The sequence below is a fragment of the Trichechus manatus genome, unplaced genomic scaffold, assembly GCF_000243295.1.
Source record: "Trichechus manatus latirostris isolate Lorelei unplaced genomic scaffold, TriManLat1.0 scaffold00059, whole genome shotgun sequence".
In the NCBI taxonomy this organism is placed as follows: Eukaryota; Metazoa; Chordata; class Mammalia; order Sirenia; family Trichechidae; genus Trichechus; species Trichechus manatus.
Genome location: NW_004443995.1, coordinates 2,807,339 through 2,828,123, shown reverse-complemented (window position 1 = coordinate 2,828,123; position 20,785 = coordinate 2,807,339). Strand labels below are relative to the sequence as shown.

Sequence of the window (20,785 nt, the reverse complement as noted above, 5' to 3'; positions counted from 1 at the left end):
CTACTTCTGAAAGATTACAACCCATAGAACACAGTTCTAGTCTGACAAACATGGGGTCTGCATGAGTTGGAATTGACTTGCCGGCAGTTGGTTTGGTTTTGGTTTTATCACGTAGGTTAGACCTTGGGATGGCCCACTAGAAGGGAAGTTTGAGTTTTCAGAACAGATACCCTTACCCAGGGAGTAGAGAGGAGGAGAAAAGAAGCCAACTGCTCTGATAGCCCCCATCCTTCTCAGCCCCTGCCTGTGGCACAGGGTCATTGTCTGTTGCCTGCTAACTAGGTAACTCCTTCTACTTCCAAAAGGCTAAGGAGTGTTTAGGGAAAGATTCCTGCCATTGGAGAAGGCAGAGGAATGGAGAAGGGAGTTTTTCTCTTACAACATTCCTTAGTTTTTGTTCTCTTGACTCATTGGGCTTACCTATTATTAAGCCTCTGGCTCTTCCTCTCTGGGAAGGAGACGAGAGGCTCCCACTTCCTGAGCCTCTTCCCTCTCCCCCAATACAGCCCACCTGCTCCTTTGTTGATCCCCCTCCGACTGCTGGGGCACACTCTGCTTTGCCCCTGGAAAGTCTAAATGGATTAGAAGAATTCATTAATAATCTACTCCAAAGCCACACTATACCTGAGGCTGAAAGTTCACTTCCTCGTATGTTTCCCATCCTAAATTCTTTTCATTGGGTGATATCTAGTACAGCTTATCAGAGGTTTTGCAATGGGATGATCATATAACAACATTAAGGTACTTCAGTAAAAAGTACCAGCCATTTAAGGATGCTATATCATAGAGATATACATAGTGTAGTTAGTAAGAAAATGAATTTACCAGATAGCCTGGTTCTGAGTGACCTTGGCCGAGTTCTTTATCCTCCCTGTGCCTCAGTTTCTTTTTATGTAGAATAGATAATAGTAGTCTTATCTCCGGGGATTGAGTATTAGATAAGTTAATACATGTAAAGAGCTTAGAACTAGTGCCTGGCACATGACTAAAAAGAGTTCAGCACTTAATAAGTCTTTGACTATAAACCCTCTCCTATTATGAAAATCACAAGGAGAGATTTAAAATTCAGAGGTTAAATCCCCTGGCAAGATAATAAAGTTCAAGGCTGCATTTCTATATCAAAATATCTTGGCCTTCGTGAGGTAGTATTGAAAGAATTTTAAAACCAAAAACCCATTGCTGTTGAGTCGATTCCAACTCATAGCGACCTTACAGGGCAGAGTAGAACTAACTGCCCTATAGGGTTTTCAAGGAGCAGCTGGTGGATTTGAACCGTGACCTTTTGGTTAGCAGCTGAGCTCTTAACTGCTGTACCACCAGGGCTCCAAATCTTCCTCAATTCCTCATTCTTTTCAGCTGAGACATTCTTGATGGCTGTTGGGAGCTGGGGAACCTCCTGCAACCACAGCCTGGGCCGTCTCTCACTAGAAGTCATGTGATTTCCCAAGCTGTGTTAGTTCTGTACTGAGTCTGTCTTGAGCCTCACTTGAGTCTAGAATGAGTAGGACACAGTGATATCAGAGCATCAGCTTCACATCCACCAATTCTGGAAAACATGCTTTTATCCCAGCCCCTCAAGCACTAATTCTGAGAAAAATTCTGGCCAGTATATCATGTTTGTCAAAGAAAGGGAAGGAGGGTGGGGAGAGGGCATCACCTTGGTTTCTGCTTCAGTTCATGCCAGTTGTTCAGAGTCCAGGACCTTAGAGCGTAAACTCACTGGGGAGAAAATCTGCCATCAGGAGACTGATTTTGGTACTTTGGGGGTTGGTGAGGAGCCACCTGTACTCAGGAGGTGGTACCTGAGACACTCTGGCTTCCCGCACAGTTGAAGGTTTGCAGTGGTGGCAGCCAGTCAGCAGGTCATACTGTCTTCTCCTTTATGCACGTCTGGGTTTCCGTTTCTTCTCAGAGCCCTGGGTGCCGAATGGTGTCTAGGCCCCGTTGAGCCTCTGCAGCATCTGTGGGCTGAGACTTGGGGACCTGTACCCAGGGTGGTTTGCATTGCCTCTTACTGTGGACTTGCTGAGGCTCAGAGCCTACTTAGGCCAGGTTTCTCCCTTCTTGGCCCATTTATTTCAACTGCAGGATTGTTTTCGGCAGATTCTCGGAGGGAACCTGCTGTTGACGCTTTTGGAAGCTTATGTCCTAAGAGCCTCGCTGTGTGCTGCTCACTGTCTTTCTCCTGTTTTTGAGTGAGCCCTTTACCCTGCCCAGTTCCCCTTTAATGGGTTTGCTCTTTGCTGTGCCTTATCTTAGCTGAGTCCTAATTCTGCAGATTTCGTGAACATGTTCACGCAGGGCGCAGGCAGTAACTGCGGCTCCCTCAGTACTGCTCTGAATATTTTCCTGGTCTCTCCCTTACAAGGCTGTCCAAGTTTTAGCTAACTCTTGGTATAGCTGTCTCAGTCTTTGAAGACACAGCTCCGCAATTGCTCTGACTATGGGATCTGTACCTGGCCTGAAAAGTGTGTGTCTTCATATTTCCCAGAACTGAATCCTGGCTGTTTGGGTTAGCTATTCCTGTCCATTGAGATCTTGCCTATCTTCCTTTATTAGGGTTTTTTTTTTTTTTTTTTTGAGCCCCAGTTAGCACAGAGTTATAGCCACCCCCCGCCCATTTCTACTACCCTCTCAGTTAGATCCCAGTCTTATCTCCATTTCTCTTTTTATGGCTCTTTAACCTGGCCCTCAGTTCTCCTTTTCTACTTCATCTCTGTCTAGTTCCCTGAGGTGTCAGCCTGTCTCTTAAGCTTCTCTTCCTCTTGCTTCCTCAGTCTGCCTTCCTTTATTTTGTTTTTGTTCCTCTTGTCTGATGGGAAGACTGACCTGTGCTTCTCTAACCTTCTAGCATTTGTTTGATTTCCTGAGGGAACCTGATTGCTCTAAGGACAGGCCTTTGGAGTTGCCTTGTTTGGATGTGCACTAATACTGTCAAACTGTTTCTCTGACCCAAACCAAGATATCAGCATTTAAGAATACGCTTTATAGCAACAACCTTATTGTTGCGACAACCTTATTACTTTTTATTTATAAAATCTACTACCCTTGTATGGAATGTCACTGGGATCTTGAAAATTTAAAGCTGTGATTAGCACTTACATGATGAGTAAATCTAGAGCCTCTTGAGTTGGGGAATAACGCTTGAGTCTGTAGACCAGCCACATGAATTTAAGCTAAACCCTTTCGCAGTTCTGTCTCCTAGCCATGAAGATAGTACATTAAAAAGGAACAGAATTTGGATTAGCCTGTCTTCTTTTTATTTTATTTGACAATTTCTTAAAGACCTGACTGTGAAAGCAGCAGATAAGAAGTCTCTGAGTGGCTTAAATGGTTAAGCTTTTGACTACCAGCTGAAAGGTTGGCTGTTCGAACCCACCCGGAGGCAACTCAGAAGACAAGCCTGGCAGTCTGCTTTCAAAAGGCGACAACCTTGAAAACCCTGTGGAGCAGTTCTCCTTGGCACACATGGGGTCGCCATGAGTTGGAATCAACTTGACAGCCAACGATAAAAGCAGCAGATAGTGTTCTGGAAGCCTGTCTCTATTTTGAGGAGAGCCTCACCTGGGGCACCCTTTCTTTATAGCCTAACCAAGCAAGGCCCTGGTCTTGCCTGCTTAGGTGAAAGCTGTGCCTTTGTTATTCAGGGTCAAGCTACAGCAGTCTGCATCGGAAAGCCTGAGCCTTTGCTGAGCCCTGGGCCCTGGTTCAAGGCCAGAGTCAGGCCTCCAGGACCTTCTTGCCATTTGCTCAAGGCCCAGCTTCGCCCAGCTGTATAAAAATAGGTGCTTGCATTGGACAGAGCCACCATAGGCTGCGTGACCTACCAAGGTGAAAATCCCACATGGCTATCCTGAAACGGCCAGCCCTGGCTGTAGTGGTTAAAGGCCAGCTGCCCCAGGGTGAAAGCAGAGTGTTGCACAGCACAGTCTGGTGTTGCTTTGTCTCTCCAGAAGCCTCAATTTCTAGGAGGTAACCTGTTCCCCAAATTACTGTTTGTCTATCTTTCATGGTTCTAGCATATTTTTAGGGGTGGGCTGGGTGGTGTGTAGTAAATGAGACTTCTTGTTGAATTCTGAACCAAGTGTGAAATAAGACAAAAGGAATCAGAAGTGTTTAAGAAAAAGAAAATCCCTTCTCTTGGAAACCACAGGAGTGGGGAGGAGGAGTTTTCGTTTGACAACTTTTATGTGGGAAAAATGCTTCACGCAAGCATCCAAGTTATTTTTATGGAATTTTACTAAGTAAGTGCATTAATAGCGAATGAACAAGTAAAAATAATACGTCTTCTGAGGGCCCAGTCTGTGCCAGGTAGTTTGTATATGTGTCTCCTTTAATGCTGAGAATATCACTGTGAATTCTACAACCTCATTTTATAGGGAAGGAAGCTAAGTCTTCGGGAGGTAAGGAAATGTCCTCAGGCCCTTATAGCTGGGATTTGATCCTAATTCTATCTGGACTGAAAGGCCACTTGGTAACACTGACTTTACATAAAGATGTGGATTAGGAAAATTGCTATACATATGTATTAACCCCTTTTCCTTAAAACAAACAAACACATTTTGATTAGTTTCTAGGTTTTTGCCAATATTTTAGTGAGGGGGTTTGTTAACATAGGTAAATTTTGTTTCAGTGGTTAAATATTTGAGGAATAGAAAAGTGGTGGTAGAGGCTGAAACACAATGGCTGTTTAATATCAGGGTAAAACAACCAGCCATACACTGTTTATTAATAACTCAGCTAAGCCCAGCTGTTATACAGGAAACACTAAATTAGGACTTGGAGCATGAGTGTTATGTGGTGGGGACCTGAGAAAAATATTCATTTTATACAGGATCATTGGCTATATAGAATATATTTTATATAGCACTGTGGGGGGGGGCCACCAGCTGGTATGGTCACACGGCTTACACAGAACCTGTGTTCCTATCAGTATACACGCTGGCATAAGGGATTTACTTTTATAAAGCTCTCTAAAATTTAGCATTCAGAATTGCAAAGGGGAGAAAATAGAATCTAAGAATGATTTTTAAGTAATTCTTTTTTTATTTTGTAAGTTATGTTTTTTAAATGGAAGGTTTTCATGTGTGGTTGTTACTGGGAACATCGTAATTTCAGCTGCTTGCTTGTTCGTTCTGTCTGGATTAATGTCTTATATTACAGACTTCTTGTTTCCTTTTGTTAGGATATGGTTTATTCTTGTTAATAACCAAAAAAACCAAACCCGTTGCAATCGAGTCGATTCCGACTAATAGTGACCCTATAGGACAGAGTAGAACTGCCCTATAGGATCTCTAAGGCCAACTGCCATACCTTTCTCTTATGGAGTGGCTGGTGGATTTGAACTGGTGATCTTTCGGTTAGCAGCCAAGTGCTCAACCATTGTGCCACCAGGGCTCCTTATTAATAACAGTCATCTAAAATTATTTAAGAATTTAAGCCTATCGCTTGTTTCTTTTTCCTGTTTAGTTGCACATGCCTGCCTCACACACGCACGGATCACCCTCTGCCCCTGCCCCATGCACAAAAACCAGTACCCTGGCAAATATAGGAAGAGGATTCTTTTCCTGTTGTGTCTGGCTCCCTAAACGTATCATACCCCTTCACCACAAAGCAAGGGAATACATGCTACACAAAAGAGGTTTTAACCTTTTTCTGTTTTCTTGACTGTTGCATTATCTGTTGATGTGGTTTTCTAATGCACATCTCCAAGTTGAGGACTTTTTAGGACTTGATCTATTTTGTTTTGGAAAAAGTAGTGAGTAGGGTTACAAGACCTGCAGCTTGTTGCTGTTGCTCTGCTAACTAGCCCCAGAACATTTAAACCCTCAAAGCCACGTATTTTTCCATCTTCTAAAAGGGGACAGTACTGTATACTTTACCTGAAAACTGCTAAGGAATTATTTGCTTATGTCAAAAGGATGTAGACAGTTTCAAAAGTAGAGAATTAAGGTTTTTTCCTCTTTTATAACCGCTCAGACACACTCATGCATAAGGAGATGAGGTGTCTTTAGCTGCAGGTCCTACTGTTAAACAACAAACATGCTCAGCTGGAGCCCTTCTGGGGGGAATTGGTGATCCCAGTGTGGGTAGCTGTCCCAAGTGGCTCATGCTTGGTTGTAACTTCCTTTTCTAAGTCAAGATTGTAGTAATGTTTTTCTTTTGAGACAAGAGAAAGACATAACCTCTTAATTTCTCATTTAGAAAAATTAGTTTACCTATAAAGGGCAGTTTGGAGGTGCTAGAACTCCCCCTTGTGGGATTTTCAAGTATGTTCTCCAGCAAATGAAATGACCAGAAAAACCAAACTGTTGATGTGGAATTGATTCTGACTCATAGTAACCCTATAGGACAGAGTAGAACTGCCCCATAGAGTTTCCAAGGAGCGGCTGTTGGTTTCGAACTGCTGACGTTTTGGTTAGCAGCCAAATGCTTAACCACTGCACCACCAGAGCCCTCAGTGAAACAAAGTAGTGGTTTATTTTTGTTATGCTTACAACTAGTAGACAAATCTTATTTAAAATGGCAAATTATGAATTTATCCATCCAGAAACTTACCAGCAATGACAGATTTTAAGTTTAAACCCACCCACATCAAATCACTGTGCAAGTAGGATTTTTAATCTTGTTCAAAATTGTAATTTTGAGCCTTTAATGTATTCTCAATGTTTAAAGAAATAGATGTTTTAAAATGTTTAAGGAAGTGAATTAATTACCTTTTCAGGTTAAGACTTATAACTAAATTGTTGTAGGTTTTTAATAAAAACAACAATTAAATGTATACTTTGAAAGTGTGCTGATGGTTTTTTCTTTAAACCCTTTGACAGTTTCAGATCAGAAGCACACACAGAATATTAGGCTTTGATACATTCTTTTACTTTTTAGCAATTTATTATTTTAGTTTTATTGCCCTTTTACAAGCTTGCCTAATTCTATAGCGTATGTGCTGTGTACACACTTCCGTTCATTCAGGTATGTATTTTGAGTGCCTGTTAAGTGATTGGAGTCCTGGTGGCACAGTGGTTAAGAGCTATGGCTGCTAACCAAAAGGTCGGCGATTCGAATCCACCAGCCGCTCCTCGGAAACCTTATGGGGCAGTTCTCCGCTGTCCTATAGTGTCACTGTGAGTCAGAGTTGACTGGATGACAACAGGTTTTTTTTTTTTTTATTAAGTGATAGGTATTGCAATAAAAGCCAGAAGTTACTTAGACAGGGGTTCTACAGCCTACTTCGGAGGACAGACCTTGAACGATTTGTTACGTGTATAATAAGGAGTGTTACAAAATGTTAGGTAAAGGATGCTGTGAATCGGATTTAGCTAGATGGAAGGTTGGGGAGAGTTCAAAGCACAGGAACAGCAAATTCATAGGTTCTAAGGCCAAACAGAGCTGAAAGACCAGTGAAGCTGGAGCATGAACAAGGAGAGATTAGATAGGTTTCTGCATTTTGTAGCTACCACCACCACCACCACCAGTTGCTGGCGAGTCGATTCTGACTAATGGTGCCCACATCTGTGCAGAGTGAACTGTGTTCCGTAGGGCTTTCAGTGGCTGATTTTTGAGAAGTAGATTGCCTGGCCTTTTTTCCCAGGCATATATGGGTAGGTTTGAATAGCCAACTTTCTGGTTAGTAGCCAAGCTTGTAACTATTTGCCCAACCCAAGGTCTCCCAAGAGTTCTGTAACTATAGTGAAGAATTTGAGACTGTTGTCAAGGGCGATGGGAAGTCTTTGAAGGGTTTTAAGCAGATGGTGGCATGACCACATTTACATATTTGTAAACTCTTCTCTTGCTCTGTCTCCTTTTTTAAAATTTTATTCGTTTTGTTGAGAATACCATGTTTTTAGACAAATAGCACATGCCTTCTACGTTTGTTTGCCAACCACACCCTCCCCGCCACAAGCTATTTTCATAAGCGCAACACCTGTGAAAATACCTTGTGGGGGGAGGGCTCAATTGGCAAACAAACATGTTCTTGTTGTTAGGTGCCATCAAGTGAGTTCCGACTCACAGCCACCCTGTGCACCGCAGAATGAAACACTGCCCGGTCCTGTGCCATGCTCACAGTCGTTGTTATGCCTGAGCCCATTGTTGCAGCCACTGTGTCAGTCCATCTTGTTGAGGGTCTCTCTCTTTATTGCTGACCCTCTACTTCACCATGCATGATGTCCTTCTCCAGGGACTGATCCATCCTGATAACATGTCCAAAGTATGTGAGACATAGTCTCACCATCCTTGCTTCTAAGGAGCATTCTGGTTGTACTTCTTCCAAGACAGATCTGCTCGTTCTTTTGGCAGTCCAAGGTATATTCAGTATTCTTTGCCAGCACCACAATTCAGAGGCATCAACTCTTTGGTCTTCCTTATACATTGTCCAGCTTTTGTGTGCATATGAAAATGAACATAGAAGACAAAAAAAATAGTATAGTGTGCTTACAATACAGTAAAAATATGGTATACACAGTAAAATCAAACCAAACCTATTGCCTTTGAGTCAATTCCAACTCACTGTGACTCTGTAGGACAGAGTAGAACTGCCTCATAGGGTTTCCAAGGCTGTAAATCTTTACTGAAGTAGACTGCCACTTCATTCTCTTAGATGCGTTTGAACTGCCAACCTTGCGGTTTGCAGCGGAGTGCTTAACCACTGTGCCACCAGACTTCTATAAACATACACAATTCAGCAGTTTCTACATGTATCATTTAGTGACACTGATTACATTCTTGAGTTGTGCAACCATTCTCACCCTCCTTTTCTGAGTTATGCCTCCCCCATTAACATAAATTCACTGCCTGCTAAGGTTCCTATCTAATCTTTTAAGTTGCCGTTTTAATTTGATCCCATGCAGGTAGTTCTTAAAAGAGCATAATGCTCAGGGCAGACATTGTTTACTAGTTAAGCTAAACTATTGTTTGGCTTTAAGGAGACTTCAGGGGATATTTCTGGTTTAAGGTTTAAAGATTATCTCAGGGCCATAGTTTCAGGGATTCATCTACCCTCCCTGACTCCAGAAAGGCTAGAGTCCATGAGAATTTGAGATTCTCTTCTGCATTTCCCCCCTTTTGATCAGGACTCTCCTATGGAATCTTTGATCAAAATGTTCAGTGATGGTAGCTGGGCACCATCCACTTCTTCTGGTCTCATGGCAAAGGAGGCAGTTGTTCATGGAGGCAGTTAGCCACACATTCCATATCCTCCTCCTATTCCTGATTCTCCTCCTTCCTCTTGCTCCAGGTGAATAGAGAGCAATTGTATCTTGGATGGCCACTTGGAAGCTTTTAAAACCCCAGCATTATGCAACGAACTAAGAGGTAGATCTGAAGCCAAGCCCATTGCTATTGAGTCAATTCTGACTCACAGTGACCCTATGGAACAGAGTAGAACTGCCCCATAGGGTTTCCAAGGAGCAGCAGGTGGATTCGAACTGCTGACCTTTTGATTAGCAGCCAAGCTCTTAACCACTGTGCCACTAACAGAAGCACTAAACATGTTATTAGGCCAGTAACTGAGATGTCCCACAAAACCATGACCCTAAACCTCCAAACCAAGAACCAAATCCCATGAGGTTTTTGACTGTATGTAAAAGCCTCAGTAGGTACTCTTTTTTTTTTTTTTTGGTCATTGTTATATATCTGTTGATCACACATCTTCTGCCAGTTCAGCTTTTTACAGGTGTACAACTTACTGACAGTGATTACGATAATCAGCTGTGCAACTCTACCCTTAATCAACACGGTATTTCCATCACCGTTAATCCCCCATTTCCTGCTCCTTCCTACCCCTGGTAACCACTAATAAACTTTGTTCTCTATACACTTTACTTTTCTTGTCTGTTTTCTCTAAAGGAGTTCATATAATATTTGTCCTTTTGTGATTGACTTACTTCCTCAGCATAATGTCTTCCAGCTCCATCCCTATTGTGGCATGCATCAAGACTTCATTTCTCCTACTGGCTGAGTACTATTCCATTGTATGTGTGTAGCGCATTTTGTTTATCCATTCATCTGTCCATGGGCGTTTAGGTTATTTTCACCTTTTGGCAATTGTGAATAGTGCTGCGATGAACATTGGTGTACAAGTCCCTGCGTTCAAGTTTTTTGGGTATATAGCTGGGAGGGGAATTGCTGGATCATATGGTAGTTCTATTTTTAGTTTCTTGAGGAACTGCCACATTGTTTTCGACAACAGCTGTACTATTTGCATTTCTACCAGTAATGAGTAAGAGTTCCAATTTCCTCACATCCTTGCCAACATTTGTTATTTTGTTTTTTTTTAAATCTTAGCCATCCTAGTGGGAGTGAAATGGTATCTCATTGTGATTTTGATTTGTTTGCATCTCTCTGATGGCTAACGACATTGAGTGTGTTTTCATGTGTTTGGTGACCATTTGAATATCCTCTTTGGTGAAATATCTATTCAAGTCCTTTGCTCATTTTATGATTGGATTATTTGTCTTTTTCTTGTTAAGTTGTTGAAGTTTTTATATATATTTTGGTTGTTAGATTCTTGTTGGATGTATAGTTTCTGAAGGTATTCTTTCAGTTCGTAGTTTGTCTTTACTTTTTTGGTAAAGTCTTTTGATGAGAATAAGTCTTTAATTTCTATGAGGTCCCATTTATTTATTTTGTCTTTTACTGTTTGTGCTTTTCTAATTATATTAGATAATCCATTACTAAAAGTTAGGCCTGATAGCATTGCCCCTGCTTTTTTAACAAAGAATTTTGTGGTTTTAGTTTGCACATTTAGGTCCCTAATCCGTTTTGAATTTGTTTTTGTGTATGGTGTGAGACTTGAATCCTGTTTCATTTTTCTGCATGTGGAAATCCAATTTTCCCAGCACCATTTATTGAAGAGACTCTTTTTTTCCTCATTGAATGGACTTAGCACCCTTATCAAAAATCAGTTGACCATAGATGTGTGTGGGTTTATTTTTGGACTCTCAATTCTATTCCATTGGTCTGTGTGTCTGTTGTTATACCAATACCAGGCTGTTTTGATTACTGTAACTGTATAATATTGTTTAAAATCAGGAAGTGTGAGTCCTCCTACTTTGTTCTTCTCTTTCAACATTGCTTTAAGTATTTGGAGACTCTTGCTGTTCTTTATAAAGTTGAGATTGGTTTTCCTATTTCTATAGAGAAGACTGTCGGAACTTTCATCAAGATTGTGTTGAATCTGTGGGTTGCTTTGGGTAGTATTGACATCATTAAGTCTTCCAATCCATGAACATGGAACATCTTTCCATTATTTAAGTTTTCCTTAATCTCTTTCTGCAGTGTTTTATAGTTTTCATTGTGTAAGTCCTTCACATCCCTGATTAGATTTATTCCTAGGTATTTTATTCTCTTAGATGCTATTGTAAATGGAATTGTTTCCCTAATTTCTCTGTCAGATTTCTCATTGCTGGTGTATAGGAACCAAACTGATTTTTGTTTGTTGACCTTGTACCCTGCAACTTTGCTAAATTCTTCTATTAGCTCTAGAAGTTTTCTTGTGGACTCTTCGGGATCTTCTGTATATAGGATCATATCATCTGCTAGTAGAGATAATTTTACTTCTTTTTTAATCTTGATACCTTTTATTTTTTTCTTGTCTTGTTGCTGTGGCTAGGACTTCTATTACAGTATTGCATAGAAGGGATGAGAGGAGCACTCTTGTTTGGTTGCCAGCTCTTGCTCCCTCTTAATGCAGTGCGGTGAATGGTATGGAGAGGGCAGGGGTGGTGGACACAGGGAGACTGGGAGAAAGGAATTGCACCAGTCCCTGCCTCCCTTTTTCTTTTGCTTAAACTACTGTAGGAGTCCATAAACTTTTTCTGTAAAGGGCTGGAGAATAATTATTTCTGGCTTTGCAGGCCATATGATCTAAGTTGCAGTTATACAATTCTGCCTTTGTAGCACAAAAGCAGGCATAGACAATACATAAAGGAATGAGTGTGCCTGTGTACCAGTAAAACTTTATTTATAAAAATAGACAATGGACTGGATTTGGTCCCTGGCCATTGTTTGCTGATGTCTGAACTCTAGGGTATTAGTAATGAAGAAAAGTGAATAGATTTCAAGAGCTATTTAGGAGATATACTCAGTATAACTTCATTATAAATTTGTTTGAGGGGGATAAATGACATGGTGAAGTAAAGATTCAGATTTCTGGCTTTGGCAACTGTTACTAAGATGAGGCGCTCAGCAAGTGCAGCTGGCTTGGAGTGTGAAGATTCCAGTGGATGCCCAGTTGTTGGTTGGAGATATGGGGGTCTACACAGAGGTCTGAACTGGAGATATAAATGTGAGGGGCAGCTTACCAAAGAGCTGTCCTTGGGAAAGAGTGGAGAATAGATCCCATGTCTGATGGTTAGAGGAGAGAGAACTAGCAATGGAGGAGCCAAAGACGAAGGAGGAAAAACCAAGAGAAAGAAGAGTGGTTGATGGTGTTAAACGGGGGAAGGATAGCAAGCAAAATGAGAAGTTTATTGGATCTGGTGATGTGAAGGTCGTTTGTAATTTTGAAGCAGTTTTAGTGAGTAGTGGGCTTTTCTTTTTATGTCTTTTATAGTGGGATTTGTGCACAGAAAAGACAGATTTAAAAATCTAGTTCTTCTTTTAGATTCAATTTACAAATCTTACTCTCTTTTCATCTAGCAGATGCTAGCAATTACTTTTAAAAGAATTATTGTGAAATATATATAATGGAACATTTGCCATTTCAACTATTTTTATGTGAACAATTCAGTGACAGTAAGTCCGTTTACCATGCTGTGCACCTATCGTCACTATCCGTTTCCAGATTTTTCTGTCAACCTCAACAGGAACTCAGTACCTTAAAGCAATGCTACTCCATCTCCTACCTGTCCCTGGTAACCACTAATGAACTGTGGTGTCTATCCATTTTCCTATCCTGGTTATTTCATATTAGTAAGAGCATACAGTATTTGCCCCTCTCTGTCTGACTCATTTCCCACAACAAAGTTTTTAAGGTTCATCCATGTCATCGCAGTATGTATCAGAATTTCATTTTTCTTTATGGCTGAATAATACTTTGTTGTATGTATATACCACATTTTACTCACTCGTCTGTTAATGGACACTTGGGTTGTTGCCATCTTATGGCCATTGTGAATAATGCTGCAGTGAACTTTGGTTGAGTCCCTGCTTTCAGTTCTTCTGGGCATATACCTGGGAGTAGTATTGCTGGATTCTGTTTTGTAATTCATTGTTTAACTTCTTGAAGAACTAGCAAATTAGTTTTTAAGAGTGGCTTTGATTAATGTTTGGTTTTATTTACAGGCTTATTAAACTTTGTAAGTATTTTAGCAGCATTTAAAAATGCGCTATATTTTCTCTTTTTTTCTGTTCTTTAACTGGCTGAGTGACAGAGTAGTTAAAGTGTATTTTTATATAATGTACTTAGATAATTCTTACAAATCTAACAAACATAATTGTGATTCTGCTAAATCTTCCTGGGGTTAATAGATGCTTACGCACAGTTACATCAGCCCAGGCTTTGGGGATGCCTTCTTACCTTGCAGAGATTTCCTGATGTTCTGACTGTGGCTATCAGGCTGAGCACCTTTTAATAATCACTATGCCAGTGACTTCAAGGTTAAAGAAAGAGGAAATCTCATAGCCCAGATTCTTTCCATTCACATGTTGCACTGCTTTTCTGGGTATTCAGACATGTCTGCAGCCCCATCCTCCCACCCAATGGCTGTATCCCTTTAAGAAACGTCTGTGTTACCCCATATGACTGTTAAGATCTTTGAACTTGATGAAACCCTGCATTCTTTTCATATACTGCTGTCTCTTACATCCATAGATATTCCAGATATTAAAAATGATAGCCAGTTTAGTTTTGGACATCTCTTGAGGTTTGGTCTGACTTGGGAGTCACAACCTCTAAGGTCATTCTACCGATGGAAGGCGCACGTAAGAAGAGCTACTTGGCTGTAAACCTACTTTAAAACAAAAGACTCCTATGTTGAAACAAAATGCTCAACAAGTGTAAAAGATGCAAAAACTACAGTGTTCCTGTGTATATTTACCTGCTTATTGCCATGACAGGAGTCTTCATATCACCCAAGGAGGAGCTTATGATTTCCATTAGGATGTAAGCTCACCAACAGCACAGATTCTTCTGTTTTGTTCACTGTTGTGTTTCCAGTAAATAGAATAATGCCCAGCATTTAGCCAGATGCGCAAGTGTTTGTTGACTAGATAAATGCATGAATGAATACGTGTAGTTTCTGAGCAAAGGATTGTTTACTAATAGTACTAGATTGAGCTTTTTGCTTCCTTTTTAAGTTGTTTTTCCCTTTTTTCTTCTTTTAGGCAGAAACCGCTAATACTAGCCTCTTGCAGGTGCAACTGGAATGCAGCTTACATAATAAAGTGTGTCAGCAATTAAAGGTAAAATAATTCTAGTGCTTTCTCCCTGCCTTCCTTGCTGCCTCTTTATATAAAATCATAAAAACAAAACAGAACATTCTGTTCTCAGAAATAATGCACGCCCGTACCTTATGTGGTCTTCTTTTTCTAAAAATTGAAACCACAAAGTTCAGATGAGTTTTTCCTTATTTTTTTCCTCCCTCCAATCTCAGAGTTGTTATCTGGAATCTGATGATGTTTTGCGGCTGCAGATGAGCATAATTGTAACAATGGACAGTTCCTCAAAAGAATTTGAAGAGAACACACAAGATTTGTTAGATCATCTCGCTATTGTGTATGTAGCTATAGACAATTCTGAGACCTCAGGTAAGGTAGAATCCTTTGAAATTTTTATTCTAATGTATTTTTATTAACCTACGTCATCATTTTATAACATTTATTTGTAGGTAGTATCATAGCAAACTAAGACAAAAGGCTTTGCTTTCATTATTAAGAGATTGTAAGAATAACTGCTTCTCAGTATGCAGCTGCTAATACATCTGTATTATTTTGGGAGGCAAGTGCAAACTATTCTGAGTTTACTTGGGGATAATTTTTTTTGGCTTTTTGGGGGTGTAGCACACACAGTACACACCTGTGGTACAGTGGTTAAGCACTCTGCTAACTAAAAGATCAGCAGTTCAAACCCACTAGTGGCTCCATTGGGATCTGCTACCATAAAGATTACAGCCTAGGAAACCCTATGGGGCAGTTCTACTTTGTCATATAGGGTCACTATGAGTTGGAATCGATTCAATGGCACATAACAAAAACACACAAAAGGGCATGACAGTCTAATAAAAATATTCACAGAGTATTTAAACTTTGTACCTCTTGGTTAAGGGACCCTGGTGGCACAGTGGTTAAGCTCTCAGCTGCTAACTGAAAGGTTGGTGGTTCAAACCCATCAGTGGCTCCACGGGAGAAAAGACCTGGTGATCTGCTCCTGTAGAGGTTATAGCCTAGGAAACCCTATGGGTGGTTGTACTCTGCCCAGTAGGGTTGCTGTGAATCAGAATCAACTCAAGGGCACACAACAACGACCACCTCTTGGTTGTACTGATTTGCAGATGCTCAGTTGACCAAATCATGCCATCTTGTGCTTTCAATAGTCAGTTAGATGCTGATTGTTCCTGGATACCTGGCAAGTTAGAGTGGTGTGAACTTTAACGTTCATTTCTGTGAACTTTATCTTTGAAAATATGTGTCCTACCATAACCTGCTTTACTTCTTTAACATTCTAAGAACTCTTGTAGGAGACACATATTACCTGATCCATGAAATTTAAAATGCAGGATTTGCTACTATTCATTGGTTATCAAGACTGTTCCAGTGTGTGAATGTGTGTGTATATATATGTATATTTGTGTTGAGAGGAAGAAATCATATCAGAAGTACAGTTTTACATTATCAGTGTTCATTGTCAGTCAAGCTTTATTTACTTCCCATTCCTCAGAATTGGCTGTTGTAGTCATGGGTCAGCAGGAGAGCTTTCCTGTCTCAGGTGTTTGTTTTTTGGTAATTCTGTTATGGCCAGATGGACAATGATGTAGGAAGGTTCTTGTCCCATGGGGAACATGTTTGTTGTTGTGAGTTAAAAGGAAACTTGTATTTTGAGATCCCAGGGTTTTATTCTTCCCAAGTGTGATTGTCTGAATAAGGAAATGAGGGCTGTCTAACCGCTAGGAAAATGTCACTTTATTTGGAGCTGTCCAGAGAGGGATGGTATCATGCCCCTAGACTGTGAATTTCTCTACTGGTAGTTTTTCATCATTTGGATAGCCTGTGTTGGCATGGAAATCTTCTTGTAAGGATATTTTTCTTGTGATTTAAAAAGAATGCCCAACAAAAAATGTCTCTTGGTTTTAATTTCATTGTTGAAAAATGAGTGACTTTTTTTAATAGAAAATGTGTAGTGTGATGTTTTAATTACTACATGAAGAGATGAGAATGAGATAGCTCTTTGTTTTAATGTGATTGCTCTCATTCTTTTGGACAGATGATTCTGCCGTAAATATGTATATACTGCATTCAGGAAACAGCCTTATATGGATACAGGTAATTGCAAATGCTTACATAAAGTAAATTTTGAAATTACAAGTGTGCACTGAATGGTAGAAGGTGAAGATTTTTCAGGAACAGATACAGAAACACTTGAATCTATTCTCTTTTGCTTTAGTTTAAACCCATTTTCCCTTGTTTGAACCTGTATTTGGGTGAAAGTTGTCAGTACTCCTTTCATACTGTTATGGACACATCTGCTGAGCAGTTATGTGTGTCAATCTGTGACGCTTGGACTGAGTACATAGTCTCACAGCTGAGGTAATGTGGGTACTTCTTTGTTACAGGATGTACATCATTTCTCACAGAGAGATGCTCTGTCTCTGAAGTTTGAACCAGTACTGCTACCTACTTCTACAACAAACTTTACAAAAATTGCCTCTTTTACTTGTAAAGGTACAGATTTAAAAAAAAAATTCAAGATTGTCTTTTTATTTTTGTTACCTAGCCGTTATGATAGTCTCCTTTCTGTAAGATGACTTACAGCTATGGATTAGACATGGTCTTAAGAAAATGAATGGATTTGGTTTCAATATCGCATCCTTAATAAATCTAAAAGACAGTATGAGGCAGAAACACTTGTGGATGCCAGTTTTGTTCTCCTGCATATGTAGGATTTTGAATTTAAAGTTTAACTCCGTTGGTGATTTGAAAGAGCAGGCTGTAACTATGTTTGGAGGAGGTGCTGTTTTCACAGCTAGAGTGGTTAGTTTCTATTAGTGAATACAAGCCCTGTCCTATCTTGAGGTTCTTATAGTTAAGAGAGTTTTGTAAAGAAATGGAAATGGGTTTTAAACATACGAAAACATACCCAGTCTCACTCATATTTAAAGAAACTGTAAATTAAAATAACAAGATACAATTTTGTACTTAAGGTGCTAAAACCCAGAAAGATTGCTAGTAGTCTATGTTGGGTAGCGATTATGGGGGGAAACACTTTGGAGTAAAATTTGATGCTGGCTTTTTGGAGGGAAAATTAGCAATTTCTGTGAAAATTAAAAATGCACATATATGCTCTTTGATTCTTAATCCTAACTCCTAATAATGAAGCCTACAGATATATATGTATTCAAAGATGTTCCTACATCTTAGTGGTAGCAGAACAGCTTAACTGCCCATTGATAGGTGACTGGTTAAACTGTAATTCACCCACAGGCGTGTGCTCTACAGCTGTTCAGAAAAATACAGGGGCATGTAATGCAAGCAGTGTGCATACATTTAGTTTTTCTCAAAGCGTATCTCTCTATGTACTTGTATAAGCATAGAACATCTGAAAGGATGTCCAAGAAACTAAGTTGTTTCTTCTCTCTAAGATAATTCGGGAACTGGAAGGCAAGGGTAAGAGGTAGACTTTATTTTCACATTTTTTTGTTAGTGTTTGAGGGTTTGTGAATCATATATACTGTATAGCTTAAAAAAATGGATATTAGGATAAGAGTTACAAATCCAATACCAGTGATTTTATATTATGACCAAGATTTGGAAAAGCTGTAGAGTATTGTTTTGATAAATCAGCAGTGCATTCCCATTTTTGCTGTTGAACTTTTTACTGTTTAGGTTGTGTTCCTTTCTTACTCATGCCTCCACATGCTCCTTTATATCCCACCCAGTCAAGCTTCAATTATTTTGTCATCTCTGGCAGACCCAGGACTTTCCTCTTATTTATGGTGAAGACAGATCTTTATAAAGGAAAAGGCACAAAGTATTAACTCTTCACTTCCCCCCTCCGAGAAGAAATGAGAGGTTTCTTTTTTTAAGTGTAGGCATAATGTTCCAAATAACTGACAAGAAGCCAGTAAAGAAGAAAGGTAGACAGGAGCTTTTGAAAAAGGATTTTACCATTTATATTTAATGCACTGTTTTAATGGAGACAGCAAAGTGAAGTAATGAAACAAGTTATAAAGTATGTGTCTTGTTTTTGTTCAGGCTTAATAAAAGAGAAGGTACTTATGCTTCACGTTTATCTCTTTCTACCCCAAAACAGCCACATTGTGTGACAGTGGAATGAATTATATGGAAGTTGTGAGGAAAACAAAAAGCACGCCAACACTAAAAGCATGCCTGTCCTCTCCTGTGGTTCCAGGGTAGGTTAATTCTGTCGTCCCTGAAATCGTATTATTATATTCTCTAGAGATGATTTAAAAATATAACAGGTGCAACTTGTCTGATTCTCTTTGTCTCTGGATTTGCCTCCCCATCATTAGCATTGCTAAGAAGCAGTGAAAGAGCTATGAGCAGAATAGGGAAGAGGAAGCAGAATAATTCCGCTCATGAATTAGGTTCTAGCCCAGCGAGGTGGCCAGGGGCACTAGAGGAAATGCTTACCTGGTGTGTCCAAATTGCCTCTGGCTTTGTGCTGGTGGCCCCTGTGTGCTGACCTGGCCACGCGAGTCGCTTCACTTCTGGCCTTTATTTGCTCCACGTGTGAGCAAGAAGGTTGAACCAGATGATCTCTAAGGTCATTTCAACACTAACATTTTATGACTTTTATCTTCTTTTTGCAGTTAGTTAGACACTCCTTAGAGTGCTGACAGAGTCCCTGTGTGGCACAAACAGTTAAGCACTCAATTATTAACCGAAAGGTTGGCAGGTCAAACCCACCCAAAGGCGCCTCGAAAGACAGGTCTGGCGATCTGTTTCCAAAAGGTCAAAGCCTTGAAAACCTTATGGAGCAGTTCTCCTCTGCACACTGGGGTCACCGTGAGTTAGAATTGACTCAGTGACAGCTAACAACAATAACAGAGTGCTGACAGCTCTCTTACTCCCAGGGTTGATAGCATGTGTGTCCACTGTTCACAGGTATTTCAGAATGGACTCTGCTGCAGCCCAGTTTCACATAGAGACTCACGAGAACACATCAGGAGTCTGGTCCATGTGGTATCTCAATCATTTTGACCGGAGTATTGTATTAAACGATATATTTGTTTCCAAGAAGACCAAGCACATTTTAAAGGTACATATGGTATTTTACTCTGATTTTATTTTCCCGTTTTAGCCTATTTTAAACTTTCCTTAAGGTTAGATGCTATGAAATTAGTAGTATTTATAATTTTTAACTTTTATTTAGGATGATTTTAAAGCAAATATTTTTCTTTAGAACCACAAAAGTTCATTTTCACTGGCTGTCCAAGAACCTCAACGAACTCCATACAGGATAGACCCCAGAAGAAAATCACCAAGGCATGTCATAATCACACTCGCCAAAGCCAAAGATAAACAAAGAATCCTGGGAGCAGCTCGTGAAAAACAAGAAGTCACATACTGAGGAGAAACAGTAATACTAAGCTCAGATTATTCGGCAGAAACCATGCAGGCAAGAAGGCAATGTGATGACGTATATAAAACCTTGAAAGAAGTAAATTGCCAGCTAAGAATAATATATCTTGCAAAACTCTCGTTCAACTATGATGGTGAAATTAGGACATTTCCAGATAAACAGAAATTAAGGGAATATGTAAAAACCACACCTCTTACAAGAATTACTAAAGGGAGTCCTTCGATCTGAGAACAAACAACTTCAGCTCACAGGCCGAATCTAGGACGCAGGATCGTACCAGCCAGATACCAATCTAGGAAATGAACTCTTAAGGACTATCCAAAACCGAAAGAAATACAACAGGGAATCTGAGCAGGTAATCAGTAAATGACAACAACATCAGAACAATAAAAGAGGGAGTAAATGATGTAGGCATGGAACCTTCTAATGGAGAGGAAGGCAAGGCGATACCAAGTAATAACAGACTGCTTCCAACTTAGAAAGATAAGGGTAGATTTCACGGTAACCACAAAGAAAGTTAAAAAACATACTCATACAAATAAAGAGGAAGAACATACAGTCTCAGTAAAAACAAAACCTACAAAAACAAAAGAAATGAAAAACAAATCCACAAACAAAAGGAATTCAGCACGGGAGAGTAAGAGGAACAAAGAAAATGTCAGCACCACAAAAAAAAGTACTACAAAATGACAGCAATAAACTCATATCTATCAGTAATTATGCTGAATGTAAATGGCCTCAGTGCACCCATAAAGAGGTGGAGAGTGACAGAATGGATTAAAAAAAACAGGATCCATCAATATGCTGTCTACAAGAGATGCACCTTAGAAACAAAGACGTGAATTTATTAAAAATCAAAGGTTGGAAAAAACTATATCAAGCTAACGACTACCAAAATAGAGCAGGACTGGCAATACTACTTTCAGATAAAGTAGACTTTAAAACAAAATCCACCATAAAAGATAAAGAAGGACACTATATAATGATTAAGGGGATGATCCATCATGAAGACATACCATAATAAAC

General features: G+C 39.8%; 1 protein-coding gene across 23 annotated transcripts in view; it reads left to right on the top strand.

Moving 5' to 3' along the window:
- Positions 1–20,785, top strand: part of TMEM131L (transmembrane 131 like) — a 255,172-nt gene that overhangs the window by 139,792 nt on the left and 94,595 nt on the right. For all 23 annotated transcript variants that reach the window (XM_023733510.1, XM_023733506.1, XM_023733504.1 and 20 more), the window contains 6 exons: positions 14,326–14,403; positions 14,595–14,748; positions 16,421–16,479; positions 16,770–16,878; positions 18,467–18,566; positions 19,282–19,435. In XM_023733510.1, the coding sequence (XP_023589278.1) occupies positions 14,326–14,403; positions 14,595–14,748; positions 16,421–16,479; positions 16,770–16,878; positions 18,467–18,566; positions 19,282–19,435 (654 nt within the window). The remainder of the gene's footprint in view (positions 1–14,325; positions 14,404–14,594; positions 14,749–16,420; positions 16,480–16,769; positions 16,879–18,466; positions 18,567–19,281; positions 19,436–20,785) is intronic.